Source organism: Juglans microcarpa x Juglans regia, chromosome 8D (genome assembly GCF_004785595.1).
Source record: "Juglans microcarpa x Juglans regia isolate MS1-56 chromosome 8D, Jm3101_v1.0, whole genome shotgun sequence".
Taxonomy (NCBI): Eukaryota; Viridiplantae; Streptophyta; class Magnoliopsida; order Fagales; family Juglandaceae; genus Juglans; species Juglans microcarpa x Juglans regia.
Genome location: NC_054608.1, coordinates 35,587,051 through 35,609,645, shown reverse-complemented (window position 1 = coordinate 35,609,645; position 22,595 = coordinate 35,587,051). Strand labels below are relative to the sequence as shown.

Genomic DNA, 22,595 nt, shown 5'->3' with positions numbered 1-22,595 from the left:
GCTTGCGTTCGGGTGGAAATTTGAAATAGGTTCACGAAATATATTCCACTGGCATGCAAGAAGAAAAAAATTGCAACAAAAAAATGGAAAAAAAAAAAAAAGATCCACATTCGGTAGAAAATTAAAATTTCTTTGCATATCTTGTTTATTTGTTTAGAAGAAGGTAAGAAAATAAAGAAGAGTGCAGACGGAAAGGGAAGAAAGGAGAGAAGTAGAAGAAGAAATGTGAGAAGAAGAAAGAGAGGGAGAGAGATGGAGAGAGACTTCGGAAAGGGCGAAATGAGGGAATGAATGTGATAAGGATGCATTTATACGGCTGCTATTAGATTTAGGGTTTTCTCCTTCTGAAAACGGCGTCGTTCTAAATAGGAGATGGGTTGTTGCGTTCAGTGCAGGAAACGGCGCTGTTTTGGGTCATTCTTGCTGATAATTCGACTGGGTTTTAGGGCTAATTTTTTTTTTCCCTCAGATTTTAAGTGGGTAAGAGAACAAAAAAAAAAAAAAAATATTCCACTACTAATAAAATTATTCATATTATTTTCACTCATATAATTATAAAACTTCATGATATAAAAATATATACTCTATTATAATTTTTTTTACAGGTTTTCTGTTATTGTTCTTCATTTATTCTTATTTATTCTTATTATATTATAATTAAAAACATTAAACAAATAATGTCTATAATGTCCATGACGCTGAGAGAAAAAAAAATAGAAGGGAAAAATTTTTTGAAAAAATCTACGTAACTTCCTACTATTCACACAATCTTCACACACCACACTTTTTTTTAATTTTTATTATTTTTTCATTTTATTAAATATTTATTATATGAATAATGAATAGAAGAATTAAATTATTTTAAAAAGAATAAACTCAAAAAAAATATTAAGAAATTTTTTTAAAAAAATGTGGTGTGTGGAGGTTAGGAGGTTGTTTAGCATTGCTAAAAAAATTTACCACTACTTTTGTATTTATTTTCACTACTTGTCCCATTTACAACTTTAGATGTGAAAAATACATAGGTGTTAAAAATAATTTTCATCCCAAATTAATATATCAATTACCCATAAAATTATAATAACAAAAAAAAGTCTCCAAAATTTAAGATATATTGTCGCACTTACTTTTTGAAGAATAATATTTTCATAAATTTTACGTTTGTGTTTTAGATTTTAGACTGTGCATATACTTAAATTTTATTACATTAATCATTTTATTACATATCATGTAAAAATTACAATAAAACAACTGAATATGAAAAAAATAAAAACATTTTATGTTATAGTGGCAAAAAAATAGAGGCTTCACAATCAAGATAAACATTTCTTCTCATATTTTGGAATTAAAATTTTTTACATTATAATTAGAATATAAAAATTGCTAATATTAATAAATAATAATTTATTTACTATTTTTATATATCAATTTTATTTAGAAATGTATAGTGATCGCACATCAACTTCAATAGTCGGTTTTAAATCTACAATAGAAAATTGTATAATTGTAAATGTGTTTGTGAAAATTCTTATGTTATAGTTATAGATATTCTACAGATAATATATGTAATATTTTTTATGATCAATGAGAAAATATTAAAACATAAGCAAAACTATTCCATTTCATAATCATATATATTAATATATATTTTATTATTACATAATTTTACAAAAAATTCTTATTTTTAAAAATATTTTTTATATTTTTGCAATTGGGCACACGTGCATTGCACGTGTTTGCCCTTTACTAGTATATATATATGTATGTATATGTTTACTGTGAGTAGTAAATTAGAAACAATAAATAATAAATAAATAATTTAATATAATACGAGAAAAAAAAAAGAATAAAATGGTACAATTGGACCCTAAACCTATGAATTTAAAGTTCTAGATTGAAGTGTATCGCAGTATATTATACATAACCTTAAGCTTTTAGCTTTTGGATTACAGACTATAATATGCAATATCATCTCAGCTGAACATGACACTACTGATTAATGCTATACTACCGACTTAATTAACAGAACAGTAGAGTCCTTTCATCCTTTCTCCGTTATGGCTGATCTTTCTAGTTGTTCATATATGTCCAGAAGCCCCAGCATGATAGAAATGTTTTGTTTTATTGGGTTGTGTAAAGTAAGTACTGATGAGTAGGAAATCTCACAGCTCATTGCAGTGTCTTACCTCATAAGAAGTGGACATTGAGGCTGAATTATGTGATGATCAGGTCGAGACAAAGGTTTTGGGAGGACTCAAATGGCTGTGTGCTGTGTATGATATCTATTTATTTATCGCTTTCTTTTCCTTGAGATTGACCGGCAAAATAATCTTTGTTAGGTAAAAGAGAAAGTGGACAAAACCTGCATTGCTGGAGCTCACGTCAGGTTTATGAAGGGTGGCTTGCTTAAGTTTGAATTTTTTGTGTCCCTCCCCACTGCTGGAGCTCACTTCACCATTGTGCAGAGAAGCTAGCTTTGCTCCATCACTGTTCACTGATTCAGAAAGTAACTGACAATATGTAATATAACTTGGGCGATCACCACCAACTTCTGCTACAATTTCTGAGACAAATCACGTTAATCTTACATATCATACAACCCTTTTTTTTACCTCTTTCTTTCCAGTTTCTACACGTCCTGCCGCAAAGGACTGGACAATTTGTATATAGAACCGCTTTAGCTAGAAGGGTTAATTCGTAGAGACTATAGTGCACTGCCAAATCATGCACAATTCCTTCTAGGCTCTTAAGAAACCTTTTAATTCTGAAATTGAATCTACCACAAGCTTGGTCTAGTTCAAGATCATTCCCAGAATTACTCTCTTCTAGATCATTACCAAATTAATGTTCAAGATTCCTAACCAACTTCACCCTCCAAAAAAGCGAATGTGTTGAAACTCATCAGCATGTTTCTATTTGGCTTGGAGTAGAATCAAATTTTTTTTTTTTTTTCCCTCAAAGAATTGCTCGTGATTGATGATTATTGAAGATTGTGTGATTGATGTCTTGTACAGCTACTAGTTGCAGAACCAAATATGGAAAACTGTAGGATTTCATTTGATATTTTGAGCTTATTGACAGGATCCTAATTTGCACAAAATCAGCAAAGACATCAACACCATGGTTTTAGGAATTAGTCATTGATTTGTAAATATCAATTCTTTCCATACATTTATTTGTTTCCATACTTAGCTTAGCTCTATGTATCTATGTATCTATTTAAATGTCAATCCTTTCGTTGTAAAAAGTAAGTTTTGAGAAATAAAAAGGCTTCAGTTTATAATCTTAACAGAGCTAAATGATCAGGGTTTCAAATTCCAATAAGATTCAACGATATTTAGAATTAATTCATACAAGAATAACAGAAGCTAAAGACCAATTTTCCCATTTTCAACTTCAAGCCCAATAGAGCACCGTATTATATTGGATCTTGAACAAAAATAGTTGAATTTTCCAAGATCAAACATCACACAATGTTGAGAGTAATAGTTCCCTGCTCTCTAGCCATATATACAAATTAAGAAGGAACGAAGGATTAATATGAGACTATATCTATTTCAGTATTTCCATTCCTTAACAAGCCCAATGAGCATAGCTCTCTAGTCATGGCAAACAAGCATCTCACAGGCAAAATGCATTATTTTCTTGGTCCGAGGCCGAGGGTATCCAGCTCAGCTTGACCCAACTGAACCTCTCTGAGCCACTCTGTTTTGAACTCAACGCCTCTGTGTGCGACTTTCCAAGGACCATGGAGCTGGCCTCCACATACCTCGAGCAGTCTTTGGTGTTACTCCTACATCCAATTATGGGAAACCCACATAAATAATCAAGAGAATTGAATCTAAAACAGATAGGTACAAGGAGACTGGAACCACAGAGAGGGATATCCTTACCTTTTGGTTTCTGAGTTTCTATTTCCTCTCAACCTATCATCCAACCTCTCTTTGGCTTCTCTTGCTGCTCCTCCCAATTCCTCATCCTTGTATGGTTGGTCAAATACACTTCTCTGCTGTTTTTTTTATTCAAATTTAAACAATTTCAGCTAAGTAAAGAAAGAAGCAGAAAGAAAAATGAATTTTCTGTGGAAGATTTAAGGGTGAAAGAGAGATCAGAAGGGTACCCACCAAAGAAGGGGTAGTATAGGTATGATGCTTTTCATGGCTGCTTGTGTATAAACAGAGAGGTGAACGCCTTGTGCCTCCATGGATCCGTCTCCTTCGGGCAGATTCCACTCCGGGAAGCATTCCGGCCATATTTCTGTCCCTCCAAACGAGAAAGATGATAACTTGAAGGACAGTTGGGCTGAACACCAGCTATAGAAGAAGAAAAATAAGAGATTGAACAATCTTTGAACATTGCAAGTTTCTCAAGGTGTTTATATTATATCATGTTTTCAAGGAACAAAAGTGAAAGGTCAGAAAAAACGAAAGAAGAAAGAAAAGAAGAGGAAGGAGGCAAGGAAGTTTCAATGAAACTCATCAACAAACCGCCAACCTATATTCCAATTGACCAGACACCTGTCATCAACAATATTCTTCCTTCTTCTTTTTTTCCTCCGTTTTGAAAAATGGCATATTATTATTATTTTATTTTTTAGAAGGAAATAAAAAGTTGTTTGAGAATCGAACCAAGTGATTGTTTGAACATTCAGCTTGTCAATATCCACGTACACTTAATCTATATTATATAGAAAATTACTACGTTAATAAATAAATTCTATAAGATTTTATCTGATATGTTAAATTTATTTTATAATAAAAATAATTATTCAATCTGATATATCATATCAAAATAAGTCAATTTATAAATTTATTTTTATAAAATCTCTTTATAACTAAAATCCTTGTCTATCTTAACACATGCTTTTGTCTATAGAATATAAGTATTAATAAATGTTTATTCTTCTTTTCCTCCTTGTCACGTGAAACTTCTTTAAATCTTATTAAAAGCTCACTAAATGGCTTGTCTTATTAAAGAGTTTTTCTACTTTACAATCCTACACCGCATACGTACTAAAGAAAAAAATAAAAAAAAAAAAGATAAAAAAAATAAAAATAAAAAATATGTGGTGTAGTGCTGAATAAAATTTTTCTTTATTAAAACTCGAAATTCTATGTATACATACTAATGTAGAAAATCTCTGAAAAAGTTGATCTAAGAGGCCCATTTATCACAGTAAAATAGCTAAGACTCAGCCCATTATAAAAAATGGATCATCCTCTTTTGCCAAAGCAGCCCAGTTAAATGTGACGGATTCAAAATCCAAAAGAAGTTCTGGATACGCTTCTCCCACTAATGAAGCCCTAATGACTCATTATTCTTGTTCTCTAATCTTGCTCAAAGAAAAACTCTACCTAATTCTATGTGAAGTATACTAAAGAAATAACATTTTAATAATTTTTTTATTTAAAAAAATAGTTAATTCAATGTGAGCTCATGCAAAATAAAAAAGTGAACTCTTTAACTAAAGTTAAGTTAGAGTAATGCATAGATGCAATCTGTAAACTTCGGGCACTTAATTTGCAATTGACATAGTAAGACTTGATTTGTTAAAAAAAAACTAAAAATTAAAATCTCTAGTAAATCAAGTCTTGTCATGTTAATTAAATGGTGGGTGTGCTTTGTGGAGAACTATTTGAAAAAAGATAAATTTGGGATCCACATGATTTTTTTTTTTTAATGGTGGACCCTACTTTTTTTTCAAAGAGAGTGTGCAGAGCTTGCATTTCCTAAGATTGTATATAACATTACTCCTTTTATATAGGTCTCATACTTGTCCATTTCTTTCCAAAGAGAAATGTTTAAGCCACAAAATATTCCACAAAAGTAAACATACAAACTAATATGGTTTGGTGTAATACGTTAGATTATAAAGTTACTTTTATTGTAAAGTAAATCTAATATATCATATGAAGTCATGTCAGTTTGTGAGTTTACTTTCGTGAAATTTTTTTGTGATTGTAATACTTATCTCTTTTAAAATAAGTGCGCAAACTTGCATAGTCTTACCTAAGAGTCTAAGACTGTTTGAATCATTCTCATATTAGTGCATATTTTCTTTGACATAGAGAAATGTCCTTTTTGGATCGAGCAACCTCCATGCCTAATGAATATTTAATAGGACCTAAGTCCTTTAATTTGAAGTGTGTACTTAAAGAAGATGTAATATGTTGAACAATTGATACATCAGTACTTGCTAGAAGTATATTATCTACGTGATAACCAATAAGGCCACAAATGACTTATCCTTCTTTCTTGTAAATAAAGAGTAGTCTGATTTGGATTGAACATCAACTGTTGTAATTTTCTTGTGTAAGAAGATTAGAGACTAACATAGAACCAAGAGAATCTCTATTTTGCAGGTGATACGGACTGGAATCTTCAACATTGAGCGAAACACAGGTTGATGTAGCCTTTCTTACAGCAGGAAAAAATGATTCTTGCAAGCGAACAATGATTCTTGTATTGGACAAAAGTGAAACCCTAAAGTATTTGCTCTAATACCATGAAACAACTTCAGTCAATCTTAAACTGAAAAGAAGAGAAAAATACTATTGGAAGAAAACCCTCTATATATTCGACTTTAGAAATAACATAAGAGAGAGTTTTGTATTTATACATAAGAGTAAAGTGAACTATGTAGTACAATGACAGAACTGGAAACTTTCACTAACTAGTTACATTGACTATCTATATACAGTAGAGAAATGATATTTGCAGTCGTGGAGTGCATAAGCGTCGTGCAATCTAGGGGTGGGCAGCAAGGGCCTGCCTCCCGCTACCCTTCCCCCCGTCTGCCCCACCCCCGCATGGGCGGACGGGCTACCCAGCATCGTACATGTGGGGGGGGGGGGGGGGGGGCGTGCTGACCCCAGCAAGGCCCCACCCTACACCCCGCTCTGCACCGTCCCAAATTATTTGTTAAAAACTTGAATTCAAGTTAATGGATTGTTTTGGCCTCATAGGCTAACCTTTATATAAGAGGCTAAGACAATACAATAATCATTCTGAAGCAATGTAAGACTTACTGAAAATACAACTCTAATGAGTTTATATTTTTTTGAATAAAATTTATAATTATATTATATTATAAATTGGGTCTAAATTTTTTTTAGATCCAAAAAAAATTATAGATCTAGTGAATCACTAGGTTGAGCAAGGGGCAGGGCGGGGTGCGGTTTCAACCCCACCCTTGCTACCGAGGCAGGGTTGAAAACCCTTCCCCCGCATGGTGCTGGGAGGGGGTGCCCCCGCCCCGCACTATGCGGATAGCACTCCTAGTGCAATCCAATTAAAAAAAGTTAGTAAATATGGAATCCACATGAAAAAAAAAAATTAATTTTTTAATAATAAATCTCACTCTTTTCAAAATGATTGCGCATTCCACAACTATATATAACATTACTCTTATATTAAAGAGCTAAACAGTAACTTCCTATTACAATTTTAAAATTATCTGAAATCTTATTGATTTATGAATTTACTTTCATGAAATCTTTTTATAAAAGTAATACTTTTCCTTTTCAAAATAAGCATAGTCGTACTAGTCTAAGAGACTATTTGAATCATTTTCATATTAGTTAACCAATAACTAATTTCAAGTCAACGGAAACGTGAAGAAATTAAATTTAAAACAAACATTACTAAGATGAGTAAAAGACGGAAATATCCCTAATTAAGATATGTTATGATGGATTAAAAGATGATATAAAATCCGAGAAGCATGAAAACACGCTCCCACACACGTCTCCTCTCCACAATCCAAGTAACTGAAACAAACACAAACACCTCCTCCCTCTCCGCTCCATCCGCGACTCCTTTTCCCTCTTTGACACACACTCTATCTCTCCCTAATTTCCTTCCTCTCTCCGTCTCTCTCTCTATATATACACATTCAAACCCCAGCACAGACCTCCACAATACAAATTAACCAACGTCGGCTAGCTAGCTATGGATCCTCCTCAGGACGATCACCACCGAAACAACAATTCCTCACCCTCTTTCAAACAAAAGTTCAAGTCCTCCCTCTTCTGCTTCCCCAAGAGCCCCCACCACCATCGAGGCGAAACCGTCACGAGCTCCGTCGAGAAGAAGCCGAGGCTCGTCCGGAGCAACTCATTGTGGACAAAGTCCAGGCCGGAGGGATCTGATCATCATCACGACATACCCGAGCCCAAACACCGGTGCAAGAACTTCATATCGCGAATGGGCTCAGGTCGAAAACACGCCAGGCGCCACTCCGCCGACTTCAAGTACGACGCCCTCAGCTACGCCCTCAACTTCGAGGAAGAAGACGCCCGTTCCGAAGACTTCCCGTACAGAGACTTCACCGCCAGGTTGCCCCGCACTCCTCCTTCCACCGATGTATATAATATTGAATCTATTGATGATCAAGGACGGACGGCATGTAGTTAGTTAGTTAAAACTTAATAATAATTAGAAAAAAAAAGGTCATTAGTTTCGTTATTTTATTTAATTAATGAATTATAATTAATTTGGTTAATGCATGTATGCATGCATGGTGTTGGTTATATGAATCAATGCGGCGGCTAGGGTTAGTTTTGGAGTACCTGTGGAACACGGCGTATTGAGGGGTGGAGATTGTAACTGTACATACGTACGTGGGGGATTCATGAGAACATTATAATGATCATGTGTTAGTGAATTGTTTTTTAAGAAACTAAATATATATGGTTCATAATCATGTTGTAGGCTTGCAGTCCATAAATATGGTTCTTATAGTTTTGTTTGTTTTCGCATATAAGATGAGTTGAAATAAAAATTTAATATTAAATAAAATATTATTAGAATATATATTTTTAATATTATTTTTATTTTGAAATTTAAAAATGTTGAATTGTTTAATTTATTTTGTGTGAAAATTTAAAAATATTGTGATGATTAGATTAGATAAGATGAGTTGAAAAGAATTATGAAACCAAGTACGCACAATTTTTTGCATAATATTATAGGCATTGAGTGACCACTTTATTTCATTCGAATTTCAAATTTCAAAATCTTCACAATTTTAAATAGTTGACACATCAAGCACGTAATATAACTTGCAAGTATAAATAGTATTTTTCTAATATTAATGCATGCATATGGAATCATCATGGTATGCCTTATGCATGCACGCCATATATATAATAATAAAGAGAGATAGAGAGATGTTATGATCTGCTTAATTTTGAAAAGACGGGAAGATATTGCGGGATGTCCCACATTCGACTCCATATTTTTGTCCTTTTAAGTTAATAAATTATCTAGGGGTGGGAAGCAGGGGCCGGCCCCCCGCTACCCCCCCCCCCCCTCGTCCGCCCAGTAGGAAGGACCCCTAGCAGGGGTGGGGGCGGGTTGATCCCAGTAGTGCCCCGCCCCGCACTCCGCTCTTCACCCTCCCATATTTATAATAACAAATATTTTTTATATTTATACTATATAAATATATTGTATATAGATATATACAATTTGTTAAAAACTTGAATTCAAGTTAATGGATTGTCTTGGTCTCCTAAGCTAACTTTTATATAGGAGGCCAAGACAATACAATAGTCATTCTTAAGCAATGTGAAACTTATAAAATATAGCTCTAATGAGTTTATATTTTTTTTAATAAAATTTATAATTATATTATATTATAATTTGGGTCTAAAAAAAATTATAGATAATAAAGAAAAATTATAGACCCAATGAATCACTGAGTTGAAAGGGGGCGGTACCGGGGCGGGGTTGAAAACCCTCCCATGCGGGTTGTACCCCTAAAATTATCCACTAAAGGAAGGGTAAATTGTAATTTATGTGGAGTTTAAAGTTATTTGCTATATGCTCGTTAGACTTTCAAATATTCAAGCCTTACAAGCTATATATCTTAATTACCTCGAAATCAACGATGGGAAAGAATGGAACTATAAATATAGCATTGATAAACACCAACCTTGGTAACCTTTCCAAAGTACTATATATACATGCGAATTAGCTCACACAACAGTATCTCCGATTGCTTGATCGAATTAGAATGTATAGTTTTGAAGAGAGATAAACATGATATCATGTGAACCCTACGTTATTTCACATTGTCCATACATACGATTTTGGGATAGCACACAGACCCCGCACAAATATTTAGAGAAATATTTTAGCTACAAAAGATCTCATTAAAATAAACATACAAATTGACGTGATTTGATATGATACATTGATACCCATGCATATTGCAATATTGATACAATATGATAATTAAGTTATGTATCATGATGCCCAATGATCATGAAATTTCCAAAACTGATCATCAAAGATATGGAATTTACTTAATTAAAAGGAAAAAAAAAACATACAAGAAGAATAGGAACTTGATGATCATCATGAGAACTGGCTATAGATCACCATCTTTCATCAATGGTAAAAAACCGTCTAGGATACATTGCATGAAACAGGACCAGAAAGAGAATTACAATACAACATTAATTAATTAATCATTCCTTCATACGGATTATATGACAATCGAAAAAAAAAAAAAAGGAAAATATGGAAGAAGTGGATATATAATATAATTATTTAGAGAACCACCTTGTAGCTACGTTGTGGCACATTCTTAAAGGTGGCCCATATAAGATCAAAATAGAGTGGAAACTGTGCTACGGCAAAAAAAGTTACAGGCAGGCATGTGACTGCATACACTGGAAATGCAGCATATTTTAACTTATCCTTTAGCACAAAGAAATGTCCAGCGCAGAATGAAACCAACATTGAAGCTATGGAGACGAACAGAGATGTTAAACCCACCAAGAGCTTCCTCGGCAAGTCTGTCCCAAAATCTTTCTCTTGGTACCTTGATGTTAAAATGGAAAGGAACATTATCACCGAAGTGACCGAGAAGCAAAGCGCAACAAGTGATGAGATAGCGAATACGTCAAATGCCGGTTGGTTTTCGAGCGTCGGTGTGCCAGTATCCTGCTTGACGCCTCCGGGGACTGTGGAAGCCGTCGCGAAGGCAACAGTGGCAATGAGTGCAGCAACGACAGAGCAGGATTCAGAGGTGTTGGTTAGCCACTCACCACCGTTTTTTACTAGTTCCTGATGGGTTTCGGTGAACACGTCCTTTGCTGTCCTGCCCGCCTTGTTGCAACGGGGGAAGAAATGGGTTGGCATGGAATCCTTGACAAACTGCATCAACCCAAGCATGCAGTATATAAGCGCATATCAATATATATCTAAAAAGAATTCTTTCAGCTGATGATCTATTTCTCTCGTACGTACCTCATACCACTTGATTTCCCATTGCATTTGTAAGGCAGCCCCGGGAATGAGCCAAGGCTTATAGTCTCCAAGCTTTGCCGCAAGATGCAAGGCACTGTTCCCGTCTTTATCCACTTTACGGAATACGCTGTCAACCAGGATATTTCTTTTATGCAAGTATCTATACACATGTGGTTGCCTGTTCTCCACTGCCAACAGCACTATATTCTTCTTGTCCACATTCATGTCGTGTATGGCAACTGGAAAGAGTTCTAGGATTTTATCCACGATTTCAGTGACACCATTTTTAGCTGCAATTAATATGGGAGACTCCTTCTTCGGCGGCTCATGAATTTTTTTGTCCACTGCATGCCATGCACCAACATACGCACGTATATACCAAATCATGAGTGCATGTAGGTAATTAATCTAAAAGAACTAGGAATTAATAGGATCGATAAGCTGGGATTATAGATATATACTTTCTCCACCAATATTGTCAAAGCCGACTTGGCCGCCAGCTTCTTGATCAACATTATAAGGCTTTGTATCCGGCTGATGATCATCATCTTCATGTTTGGATATTGTCGGTAGCGTTGCTGCAGCAAATAAATTCGGGTCCGCCCCGCCGGCTGTGTAACAATCCTCGTATGTTTTGGTATGTTTTAGAAGTTCGTTCATGACTTGAACGGCCCATGAGTGCTTTTGTTTCTTATCATGTATCTTTCTTATCGAGCTAGATCCTAATTATCATTAACATACAAGGTCATAAACAAATGCCATATATATATATATATTAGAAACAAATTATATATATATATATATATATTAACTACCAGCTGCTAGCATACATACCTAGTCCAAGGATGATCAGCATCGCCTTGGATGCAAACTTGACAAATTCAAAGCAGGTGTCATAATTAGCTGGAAATAACCGATGTCGTTGATCCCGAGTTCCATGATGATCTGTAGCTTAAGCATTAATATTTATGTACCAGTACTTAGGAATATATAAGACTAGGGCTTGGGATCAAGATGGTCTCCGAACCGGGAACAAAATAGGCACATCAAGTACTTAACTAGCTTTATAGTATTTATTGTTGCCCGTATAAATATTTTGAAAATCTTTAAACGAATAATAAATTAGTGTCAGATAACAACTTAGGACTGGTTTGGTTATACAAAACCAAATTATCTTATCTTATATAATTATTATAACTTTCTCAAACTCTCATACAAAATAAAATAAACAATTCAACTTTTTCAAATCTCAAAATAAAAATAATATTAAAAATTTATATTATAACAATTTTTTATTCAATTTTTAACAAAACATCTCATCTTATTTTATCTCATGAACTGTATAACCAAACAAGACCTTCATATATATGAGGTATCTTTTTTGAGAAATGATTTGTCTAAGTTTCAAATAAACAAGTATCGTACAAGCTTTTATAATAAAGAAGACCCAACTTTAAAAAAGTGTAAAAAAATTATTTTTTGTTAGTGAGACTCATTTTTTTGACAAAAAAACTTGCATAAGACTTGTTTATTTGGAGTTTGTACTTGGCTATTAGCATTGCTAATCTTTTATTATATTGTCATATACACTAGGAGTGCTTTAAATGTTTTATTGGTCAATTGATCAGCTTATAAATTGCTTTCAAACACATATCTATTTAATAGATCGTATCCAATGTTGCTTACCTGCATTACTACCACGGGCTATAACTAACTGATTTTTTCCTTTCTCTGCATCTGATGGCTTTGATCTATCCTTTGTTCTAGGAACAACTGGGGGAAGGGGGAGAGAAATCATTTAGACATGATATTCTTGTCACACTATTGTGATGTTTGAATGCAAAATAAAAATAAAAGTACTCGTTTCACATACCAACATGAGCCATTTTCCAGAACAATCGAAAGAAGTTGACGCATGTCCTGTAGTTTTCTGGATAATTCGGATTCTTTTCCTCTTTACGACTCTTTATTATTGCCGGTGGCCTCTGATCATCGTATTCATGTTCAGGCTTCAGCTCATCAATAAATATGGCTTCAAATTAAACAACAATATTAATATTACACGCACGTTAATTGTTATGATCTGTATATATATATATATATATATAGAGAGAGAGAGAGAGAGAGAGAGAGAGAGAGTGCATACGTACGGTTACCAATAAAGATTATCTACTAATTATTATAAATCAGAAGAGTAACGTTAATAATATACAATGATGGAGGGATGGATATATATGGACATAAGCTACTTACAGTGATAGATGAGTTTGTAGAATCGTCCAAGGTGGCTACCGCTTCTGAAAGCGGAAGGCTTGGTGGCTAGCAGATGGAGAGGGAAGAATCCTTGCTCATTCACACTGTCAACCAGCTTCGGATACAAGTGAACTATTTGAAATGCCAAATCTGTACGCGGTACGTACATGATCACATAATATATATATATATATATATATATATGTAGTTAAAAACGATCAAACATTTATACATGTTAATTGCTATATAATAGATATAGTAATTAATTAGTATTCACTTACCAAAATACTCGCCATTGATGGCACAGTGAAGAATGGTGTCACCATCCTCCCTCTTGGCATATGTGTAGCCAATATCGTCCAGCTTGCCATCCTGAGCAACGCAGATTTTGTGGAGATAAAGGAAGGCTTCCTTTTTACCGTGGACGGCAGCCAAGAAAAAAGGAGTCTCTCCTTCACAATTACGTTCACCCACCAATGATGGATCAACTTGTGCTATGAGCTTACACATGGGCAGGTTCCCCATTGCTGCAGCAGTATGGAGAGGGGTATTATCTCGCTCGTTTTTAGTTCTAACAGCCTCCTTGGCATGATATTCACGAGTAGACAGCATTAAGTTTATAAGATCTGCGACTGTTTCTTCTTGGCCATCGGAGACAGCTATGTGTAATGCTGTGTCCCCTGACCTCGTGATCTTGAGGTTGTGAGCAGACTCTAATTCTTCCCTATATTTCTCCACAACTTTGTTCCATTCGGCCTTCATCGCCATTCTGAACAACTCGCTCTTGATCTGCTCCAAATGCTCATATTTGTGTGATTCCTCCGGAGTACTACTACTACTCTTTTGATCCAGACGATCATGATGATGAGGATCATGAGGATGAATATCACTCGTTTCATGCTGATCATGATGAACTATTTTGGAATCCATTAATTTTCCAGATAGTCAGCTCCTCCTACTACGTACGTGCAATTAACGCTTATAATCTATATATATATATATATATATATATATATATACACATCCTGATGATCATCCGGGATAGGCCCCAAAAGATCACTTGGACCTCAAGCGAAGAATGTTCCATGCACGTCGTCCCAGCTAACTTGCAGTATGAATCATGCCCCATATAATAATATTATACATCATATGCTTGCTTTTTACACCACTAGCATTCAAGATTTAATTTATTCTTTTAACAGTAGAAGTACTGGTTGATCTCAGTACTTTAGAAGCTAGGATCGAACGTCGGAACGAAGAAGATCATCATGTAATAAATATTCTAAAAGAGAAAGCTCTACAAGACTACAACATTAAAGCCAAAGGTACTTCTACTGCATGTGGTTATTTTTTTCTTTCTTTAACCTACTTTACATGTTCTTAATTAACCCCTTTTTTGGGGGGTGTGGTCCTTATAATCGTTTCTTTCCTGGTATATATGTTCCTGGAAAGGAAATGATCTACACGAATTTAATTTGGTAGTGCTTCTATTAATTCTGATCAACAAAATGTAATTATGACCTATCACGCATAAGATTGGTTAGGAAATCTGAATAAAACGAGAGAATTAATATCGAAGTGGATCATTGACTAGACAAGATAGAAGTATGAATATTGGTATAATAGGTTCTGGGCCAGCGCAGTCTAGTCTGTATATGATCTACTTTGAAAAAACCAATTCAGTGTGTTCGGCTGCGGGCGGCACCATGCTCTTTAATTGTAACACGCAACCTGTAAAAGCAAAAGTGAGATAGAGCTAATCAGATCAAAGCAAAAGTAAAATAAAAACAGTGTAATTAAAGATATGCTCTCGGCAATAGATATATAAATATGGGACCGCATGGAAATTATTTTTTTTTCTTTTTTCTTCTTTTTTTTTTTTTTTTTTTTTTTTTTTTAATAGTGTACCTATCTCATTTTGTAAACGGTTACATAGTATTTGTATATTTTACGATTGTATATAATATTACTCTATAAATAATAATACAAGTTAAAGTTGTGAAAAACATTAATGATCATAGAAAAATAAAACTAAATAAGAAACTAAATCACACGACATAAAAATTTATATGGTTCGGTAACGTGCCTATATCCATGAAATTGTAGAGGATTTTATTATCTTGAAAAATGATAAAATACACTTTTAAGCGAAATACACTATTCCAGATGACCATACTGTTCATAACAAATATATACATAGGATTGGATGGCAAAAAACTTTAATTTCACAATTGTTCGATTATTCGTTTGAACAAACTCTCTGTATGATGTTTGCTCAAGCAAACTCTCTTCCTGAGCTTTTCTCAAGTCACAAACAAGGTCAAAAAGTTTTCTCGAGATCATTATCCCCAGACCCCCACATCCAAGCATTATTGAAACTCCACCAAAAAATAGTGACGAAAAATTATCGGGTTGAGACATTAAATTAGGCCATTATAGGAATAAATTAGGCCCCACAAACCCAACAGTTAAAACCCCAAAATGTAATATTGTTATATCCTCAGCTAATATATACACTACAAGAAAAAAGAATATTACAAAAACGCTTCAGAACGAAGACACCTAAAATGTGGGTTTATTGGAAACCAGTCAAAAGGTCACATGTAAGCCTTCCATGCCATGTTAATGTGGGAAAACATACAAGGTCATCTTCTTTGTCCTTCCCCATCGATTCTCTCTCTCCTTCGTTCTCGACTTTCTCTCTCTCCTGTGGTAATTCCTCCCGAACCACTCTCGATCCACTCTCTCTCCTTTGATTTTAGAAACGCTTCGATTGAATTGATTTCATAAGCCATTCTCGATTTTCTCTCTCTCCTTCCCTCTCTCTCTTGACTCTCCCTCTCTCTCATTCGATCTCTCACGGAAAAAGTACAAGTGCAGTGTCAGTAACTACCAAATGGGAAACGTTTGATTCAGGCATGGGAAGCATGCACGCCCCAACTCCAGTGCAATCTCCCACCAAAATAACTCAGGACTGGGAATGTTTGACTAGCCAGAAGTTCCATCCATTACATTGTTCTGTACAAATTGGTATCACAGTATATAATTTTATTTTTCGTAATCTCTAATTTTTTGTAATCCTTAAAATCTCAATTGGGTCACGAAATCTGAGAGAGCCAACGTGAGAGATTGAGGATCGAGAGAATCTGGGTGGCTTCGATGGGAGGCAGTGAGGGCTTGGTGGCTTCAATGAGAGGTGGTGTGTGCTTGGTGGCTTCGATGAGAGGCAGTGAGGGTTTTCTCTTTCGGATCCAGTTAGAGAGCAGAGAGAGAGGGAGAAGAGGTTTTCTTTCGACAGAGAGATCAAGAGCAAAGAGAGAGGGGGAGGGGAGAATCGGATCCAGTGAGAGAGCAGAGAGAGAGAGGGGAAGGGGGAGGTCATGTGCACTCGCTTACGTGTCTATTTCCTATTGGTCTCCGATATTCTAACTTTACAAGAGTCTCTGGCTTGAAGTTATTCTCAAAAGATTATTTGTGACCAATTATTTGTAATAAAAATAATTATTTATGGTGAGAATGTAGATTTTGATAGAAATATGTCATTTTCAGCATAAATAACTAGATACATATAAGTATTTATCTTGTAGTAATAGTCATGTACTTAAATCTAGAAGTTTGTAAGTTAATCCACATTGCCATGATTTGTCACACACACATATATATATATATATATATATATATATATATATATTTTCCAAATAAAAGGATAGGAGTGGTTAATTGGAGTTGGCTTTCTTATTTGGGTATGATTATAGTAACACTCTATCAAGCGAACATGAGGACTTGTGACTTTGATGGGGCCTAGATAGCAGAAAGTTGCAAACACACCCTCAAGTAAAGTTTGAGCCATAGTTTAGACCTTAATTTTATAAGGGCTGTTAGAAATACAAAAAATCCAACACACTGATGTGGCAAGTGTGTCACGTCTCCCTCTCTCCCTCTCTCTCTCTCTCTCTCTCTCCCCCCTCCCCGTGCCTCTCCCCTCCTCCTTCTTTTCTTCTTTCTTTCTCCCTTCTTTCCCTCCCTAAGGTGGTTCCCGACCACCACAGCTAACGAACGGCGGCCATCGGCCATGCAAGCCGTGCATGAAACGTGCACCAACATGCATGGCAAGCTTACGACACTGCCTTAAGCTCCATATCCCCTCCAGCGGTCGCTACTTAGACCATCGAAAACTTCTGTCGTCTCAGGGGTGAGTCTCAACCATCCCGGCCAACTAACGACAGTCGTTGACCACACACACAGTGCACAAAATGTGCACCAACGTGCACGACACTGTCGTGAGCTCCACACTGGCAATGCCGCTTGGACCGTCAGCATCTTCTGCCCACCCTGAGGTGGTCCTCAACCACCATGGTTGGCAAAGAGAGAGAGTAGGGGTGGCAGGCACGGGTAGAGAGGGGGAGAAAGAGAGAGAATAAAACAGAGAGAGAGAGAGACGTGGCACACTTGCACATCAGTGTGCTGGATCCATTTGTGTCTATAGTATTTTTTTAATCTTATTAAAAATTTCAATAAATCTTTAGGCTATTAAAACCAATTATCTAAGATAAATCTATATTCAAATTCAAATCTAAAACTTAGTAAAAACCACTGCAAAGACTTAACCCAACAAACTTTAAAGGACCAATACAGGTCCATGGTATGGGGATATGTCAAATGAATTCTAGGAAGCGTAATGTTTGTTTGTGGGTTTGATTCATATTGGATCAAGGACTGTTTGCAGTAACATAAGTCTATTTTGTGTGCTGAGCTCATCTAACTTATTTCAAACTAATCATTGATAGAACTCGTTACTTTTTCAATTTCTCATAAAAAGTTAAAACAGATATCAACCTATTCAAACACATTTTTATAGATTCACAAAACTCACTCAAACATCTTAACTCGTTGCTATTTAATTCACTACAAGAAAAATGAACTTTTGTGACCATTTAATTGAGGCGAAAAGACCATTTGTGACCAAAACAAAGTCATTTTAGCTGTAAATAGTCATTTCGCTAGAATTAACTGGCCACAAATAAGTAATTTTCTTGTAGTATTTACAGATAAACTTAAATCATCTAAAATCACCTCAGCACCCAAACATAGCCTATATTATTAAGTCTCATTCGTTTGCCGTGCCAATATTATTAGGAAGCCTTGTAATCCATTGTTGAAAAGTTTGATGTACAAGCAGTTTTTTCTTTCCACCTCGATCTTGGAGGTACGTCATCGAAGAAAATAATCGGTTCCTTTCTCATTTCTCATGCATCCATCATATCTCACCTGTAACTACTGTTATATACCGTCTTGGAATACGCTGTATTTTTCGTTGATAAAAAGCGAGAGACGTCATTAAAAAAAAAAAAATTATATAAATTCCAAATTTACCTACGAGTATACAAAAACTGCATATTTCAAAACTATAAATATTATTTTTATTGAGTTAATAGGTCAATGGCAGATCGAGAAAGCCGTTAATAAAAAGAAACAGAAAGAAAAAAAAAAATGATAGCATGGCCGCCGGCCCAAAACGATAGAGACGGCCTGCACATGAGAGAGTCCAAGAGCCGAGTTCTCTTGACGAGTTTACTCCTTAAGATGAAAGGCAATGATAGGTGGTAGGACTGAAAGGCAAGAGCCGAGACCTGCCCATGCAGTACTAAACTCGTAAGAGAGATAATTAGTTGAAAGATAGATCATAAAGATAAAATTAGGGTATATACAGAGAGTAATAAAAAAATAATAATAATAGTTACGTTTGTCAGACCATCAACACTAATTTTTTTTTTTTTTTTTTTTTTTTTTTTTTTCCCAAGAGGTAGAGCAATCAACGTAGCTACATTCCGTGGATGTAATCATAGCATCAACACTAATTGTGTGATGCTATAATACACATAACATTAATATAAGGTCATAATATCCTTCAAAATTTAAAATATAATGATATATTAACTTGATATAGAGACATATATATATATATATATATATGTATGAGAAATCATTCGGTACATTAATGCTTCCAACTATATGTACGTACGTGTTCTTGATGATATATTTAATATTTGGAGAATTAATTACGTTTTTATCCATAAATTACCACTAGGATGACTTGGGCCTCAATTCGTGTTGTTATGAGTTCTCGGTAGTGTGTTGATGCTGCTGTACGGTGTCAGTACGTACGTCCATGGTGGTGAAATGTGTAGAGAAAATAAGAGAAGATGGGCACATGGATTTACGTAGTTCGGCATAATACCTACATTCACGGGGGTTTAGGAAGGAAAAATCTACTATAATATTCTTGTTTACAGTCTCTCATTCTTCACTATACAATGGTGGCTTCAGATACATTTACTGGAGAAAAACCATTCGTTGGAGTTCCCTGTTCTTAAATTGAAGGAGAGGTCAAAGAGGAAGAAGAAGCACTGAAGAAGAAAAAGATCCTCTCACTGGTGCGCTCCTTTCACGGGAAGAAGAAGAAGAGGAAGTAGACGAAGTCGAGAGAGAGTTTTTGGTCATCTGGCTGAAGGCTTTTATGTACCTCCCGGTTGCTTGTCCCAATTTGCAGTGATGGGACCGGTTCCATTTGCGTGTGTCAGCACGCTTTTCCCCCATATTTTCCTTTGACTTACTTTGATGGCCTTGCCACTGTTTGCTGCATGTCCCCCTTGTTTCATATTCTTTTATCTTTTCTCCTAATGTGGCCTAGTGATTGGACTTTATATTGGCCTTTAACATTTTATCTACTCACAATATATATATATATATATCTTCTATTATATAAGTGGCTATTTAACGCCACCAAACGGAAATTCTTGTTTTCAGTTAGTTCTCTGTTAAATTATCGTTAAGTCATCAGGCAGCTGTGACAGCAGTTATTTTGAGTTTATTATTTTTCTCCATTTAAATTTTGACAGTTATGTTTAACCACTTTTTTGCTATATTCTTTTTCTGTTCGATTCAGGAGCTTTTAGTAGGCTTTTTAGCTATAACTTTTTCTGCTAAACTCAGAAGCTTTTTAAAGCCGGTCAGGTAGTAAGTCAACTTTTTCTTATCTTGTTAGTTTTGCAGTTTTACACATCTTTATCCATTGAGTAATAAGTTATTTTAAGTTTATTATTTTTCTCCTTTTAAGTTTTGACAGTTATGTCAGTTCCTTTTTCGTTGTATACTTTTTCTCAAAGTCTGCTCTACAGATTGAATTAGTGCAAAACTCACGGATAAAAATAAAATCGTCCTCAATGAAGAAGGAATACAGTGCATGTTTAGTCATTTTTGCAGTTTCATTAGATTATTTTGGGTTTATTATTTTTCGACTTTTAAGTTTTGACAGTTATGTCAATTCCTTTTTAGTTGTATACTTTTTCTTATGGTTTATTATTTTTATGCTTTATATTTTGCCAGATGTGCAGTACAACATTTTTTTATTTTCTGTCTACTTTTTATGCTCTGCAGGTTGAAGCAGTCCTGCTCTGCAGGTTGAATCAGTGTGGCATATAGGCAATTGTGCCTGTTTAAAAACAAAACTCACAGAAAAAAAATGCGTCCTCACTGAAGAACAATGAATAAGAAGGAATAAAAAAGAAGGAATAAAAAACACAGAAAATAAAAAAAAAATGTAAAACATTAAAAAAAAATGTAAGAACACAGAAAATCAGTCCATGCATGCAGTTGTTAGTTAGCGCTCCAATATCAGTTTACATACATCTTCCTGTTATTGTAGTTTCTAAAAAAAAAAAAAAATGTCAGGAAGATTTTTAAGTACAATACATCTAAATGGATAAAAAAAACTGTACAAAAAAAATTGTATCCCTCACTAAACACAAAAAAACACATGCATGGGAGGAGAGGGGACACTGCACTTTATAAACATAATGTGTTTTGAGAGGCCAAACCTAACCAAACCAATCCACGTTTATGCAGCCTCTCTTTCAACTAAACAAATTCTGCTCTTTGCTCCTCATGCAACTTCACTTCCAAGTAAACAAATTCTGGTCTTTGCTAAGGATCAAACAAATTGTCATAGGTGAATAAGCAAATTCGGTGTTCATCTTTTACTGGTTAGGTCTTGATCTTGAGCAAAACTCTTCTATTCTTTTCTATTTTTTACTTTTACTGGTTTTTTTATGTTTACTGATGGTTTTTACTGGTGATTTGTTTTCAGCTGATTTCCTAGTTCTGTAAGGTGTTCTTGGGTGAGGATCAACTGAACTTTCTGTGAGTGCATGATTATTTAGTGTAATATTTTCTGATGGTTGTTTAGTATAGTGCTTTCTAACTTAATTTTTTTTTTATTCATTCATTATTGCTTAGTATTGTCTGTGAGTTATTTTTAGTGGTTTGTTTTTAGATCTTGTTAGTTGAGAACTTTCAGATCTGCTGATTTTTACAGCTTCTTTTCAGGTTCTTCTAAAGTTCTTAGCCTGAGATTTAAAAAGCTAGAACTTTCTGTTGTTTAACCACTATGAGTGCATGATTGTTTAGTGTAATATTTTCTGATAGTTGTTTAGTATAGTGCTTTCTAACTTACTTTTTATTTCTTTTTATTCATTGATTATTGCTTAGTATTATCTGTAAGTTATTTTTAGTGATTTGTTTTCAGATCTTGTTAGTTGAGAACTTTCAGATCTGGGCGTTTCTGCTTCTTATCTTTGTAAGTGTATGTTTATTTCATTACGTCGTTTGTTATAACATTTTTTTTTTTCAATTTTTTATACTATTTGTTATTCTATTTTATATTATTTTCCTGGCTTGGTTGATACTGTGTTTAAGAACACTAATGTATTCAAACAGAATATACAATATACCGTGATAGAATTTGTGGTAGAAAATTTTAGAAATTGGAAGTGTGTTGTTGCTATCTTTCTAGGTGCTGAATGTGAAATAAGAGGGGAAAAAATGAAGTTTTAAACTAACTTAAGCTTAGTCATCTAGCAAATGAAATTTAAGCCAAAGTTCATGCCTTACATAGTGAAGATATAAGCTGAAAATGAAGGAAAAATTGCTGCAGCACAAGTAGCAAACATCATTGAGATGGGTTTAAATTGCTGCAGCACAAGTAGTACTTTGAACTCTAACAGTTGGGTTTAAAACTGTTACTT

The 22,595-nt window shown here is 34.7% G+C and overlaps 3 protein-coding genes across 5 annotated transcripts; 1 reads left to right on the top strand and 2 right to left on the bottom strand.

The window, feature by feature from the left end:
* Nucleotides 1–3,387: 3,387 nt before the first annotated feature.
* Nucleotides 3,388–4,505, bottom strand: LOC121243643. Of its 2 annotated transcripts, none has more exons than XM_041141760.1 (3): nucleotides 4,125–4,505; nucleotides 3,894–4,009; nucleotides 3,388–3,793 (listed from the first exon to the last, which is right to left on the bottom strand). In XM_041141760.1, the coding sequence occupies exons 1-3, from the start codon at nucleotides 4,251–4,253 to the stop codon at nucleotides 3,622–3,624; spliced, it is 417 nt and encodes a 138-aa protein (XP_040997694.1). In that variant the 5' UTR covers nucleotides 4,254–4,505; the 3' UTR covers nucleotides 3,388–3,621. The 2 variants fall into 2 exon arrangements, with proteins under 2 accessions (XP_040997694.1, XP_040997695.1); XM_041141761.1 differs by having other exon boundaries at nucleotides 3,894–4,006; nucleotides 4,125–4,499.
* Nucleotides 4,506–7,950: 3,445 nt separating this feature from the next.
* Nucleotides 7,951–8,415, top strand: LOC121242476. Its single transcript, XM_041140320.1, has one exon. The coding sequence runs from the start codon at nucleotides 7,951–7,953 to the stop codon at nucleotides 8,413–8,415; it is 465 nt and encodes a 154-aa protein (XP_040996254.1).
* A 2,083-nt stretch (nucleotides 8,416–10,498) lies between these two features.
* LOC121243546 lies at nucleotides 10,499–14,892 on the bottom strand. 2 transcript variants are annotated; one of them, XM_041141674.1, is made up of 9 exons: nucleotides 14,373–14,891; nucleotides 13,794–14,318; nucleotides 13,513–13,662; nucleotides 13,133–13,291; nucleotides 12,946–13,032; nucleotides 12,094–12,204; nucleotides 11,721–11,981; nucleotides 11,260–11,603; nucleotides 10,500–11,166 (listed from the first exon to the last, which is right to left on the bottom strand). In XM_041141674.1, the coding sequence occupies exons 1-9, from the start codon at nucleotides 14,440–14,442 to the stop codon at nucleotides 10,558–10,560; spliced, it is 2,316 nt and encodes a 771-aa protein (XP_040997608.1). In that variant the 5' UTR covers nucleotides 14,443–14,891; the 3' UTR covers nucleotides 10,500–10,557. The 2 variants fall into 2 exon arrangements, with proteins under 2 accessions (XP_040997607.1, XP_040997608.1); XM_041141673.1 differs by having other exon boundaries at nucleotides 10,499–11,166; nucleotides 13,794–14,892.
* Between the last annotated feature and the right edge of the window lie 7,703 nt (nucleotides 14,893–22,595).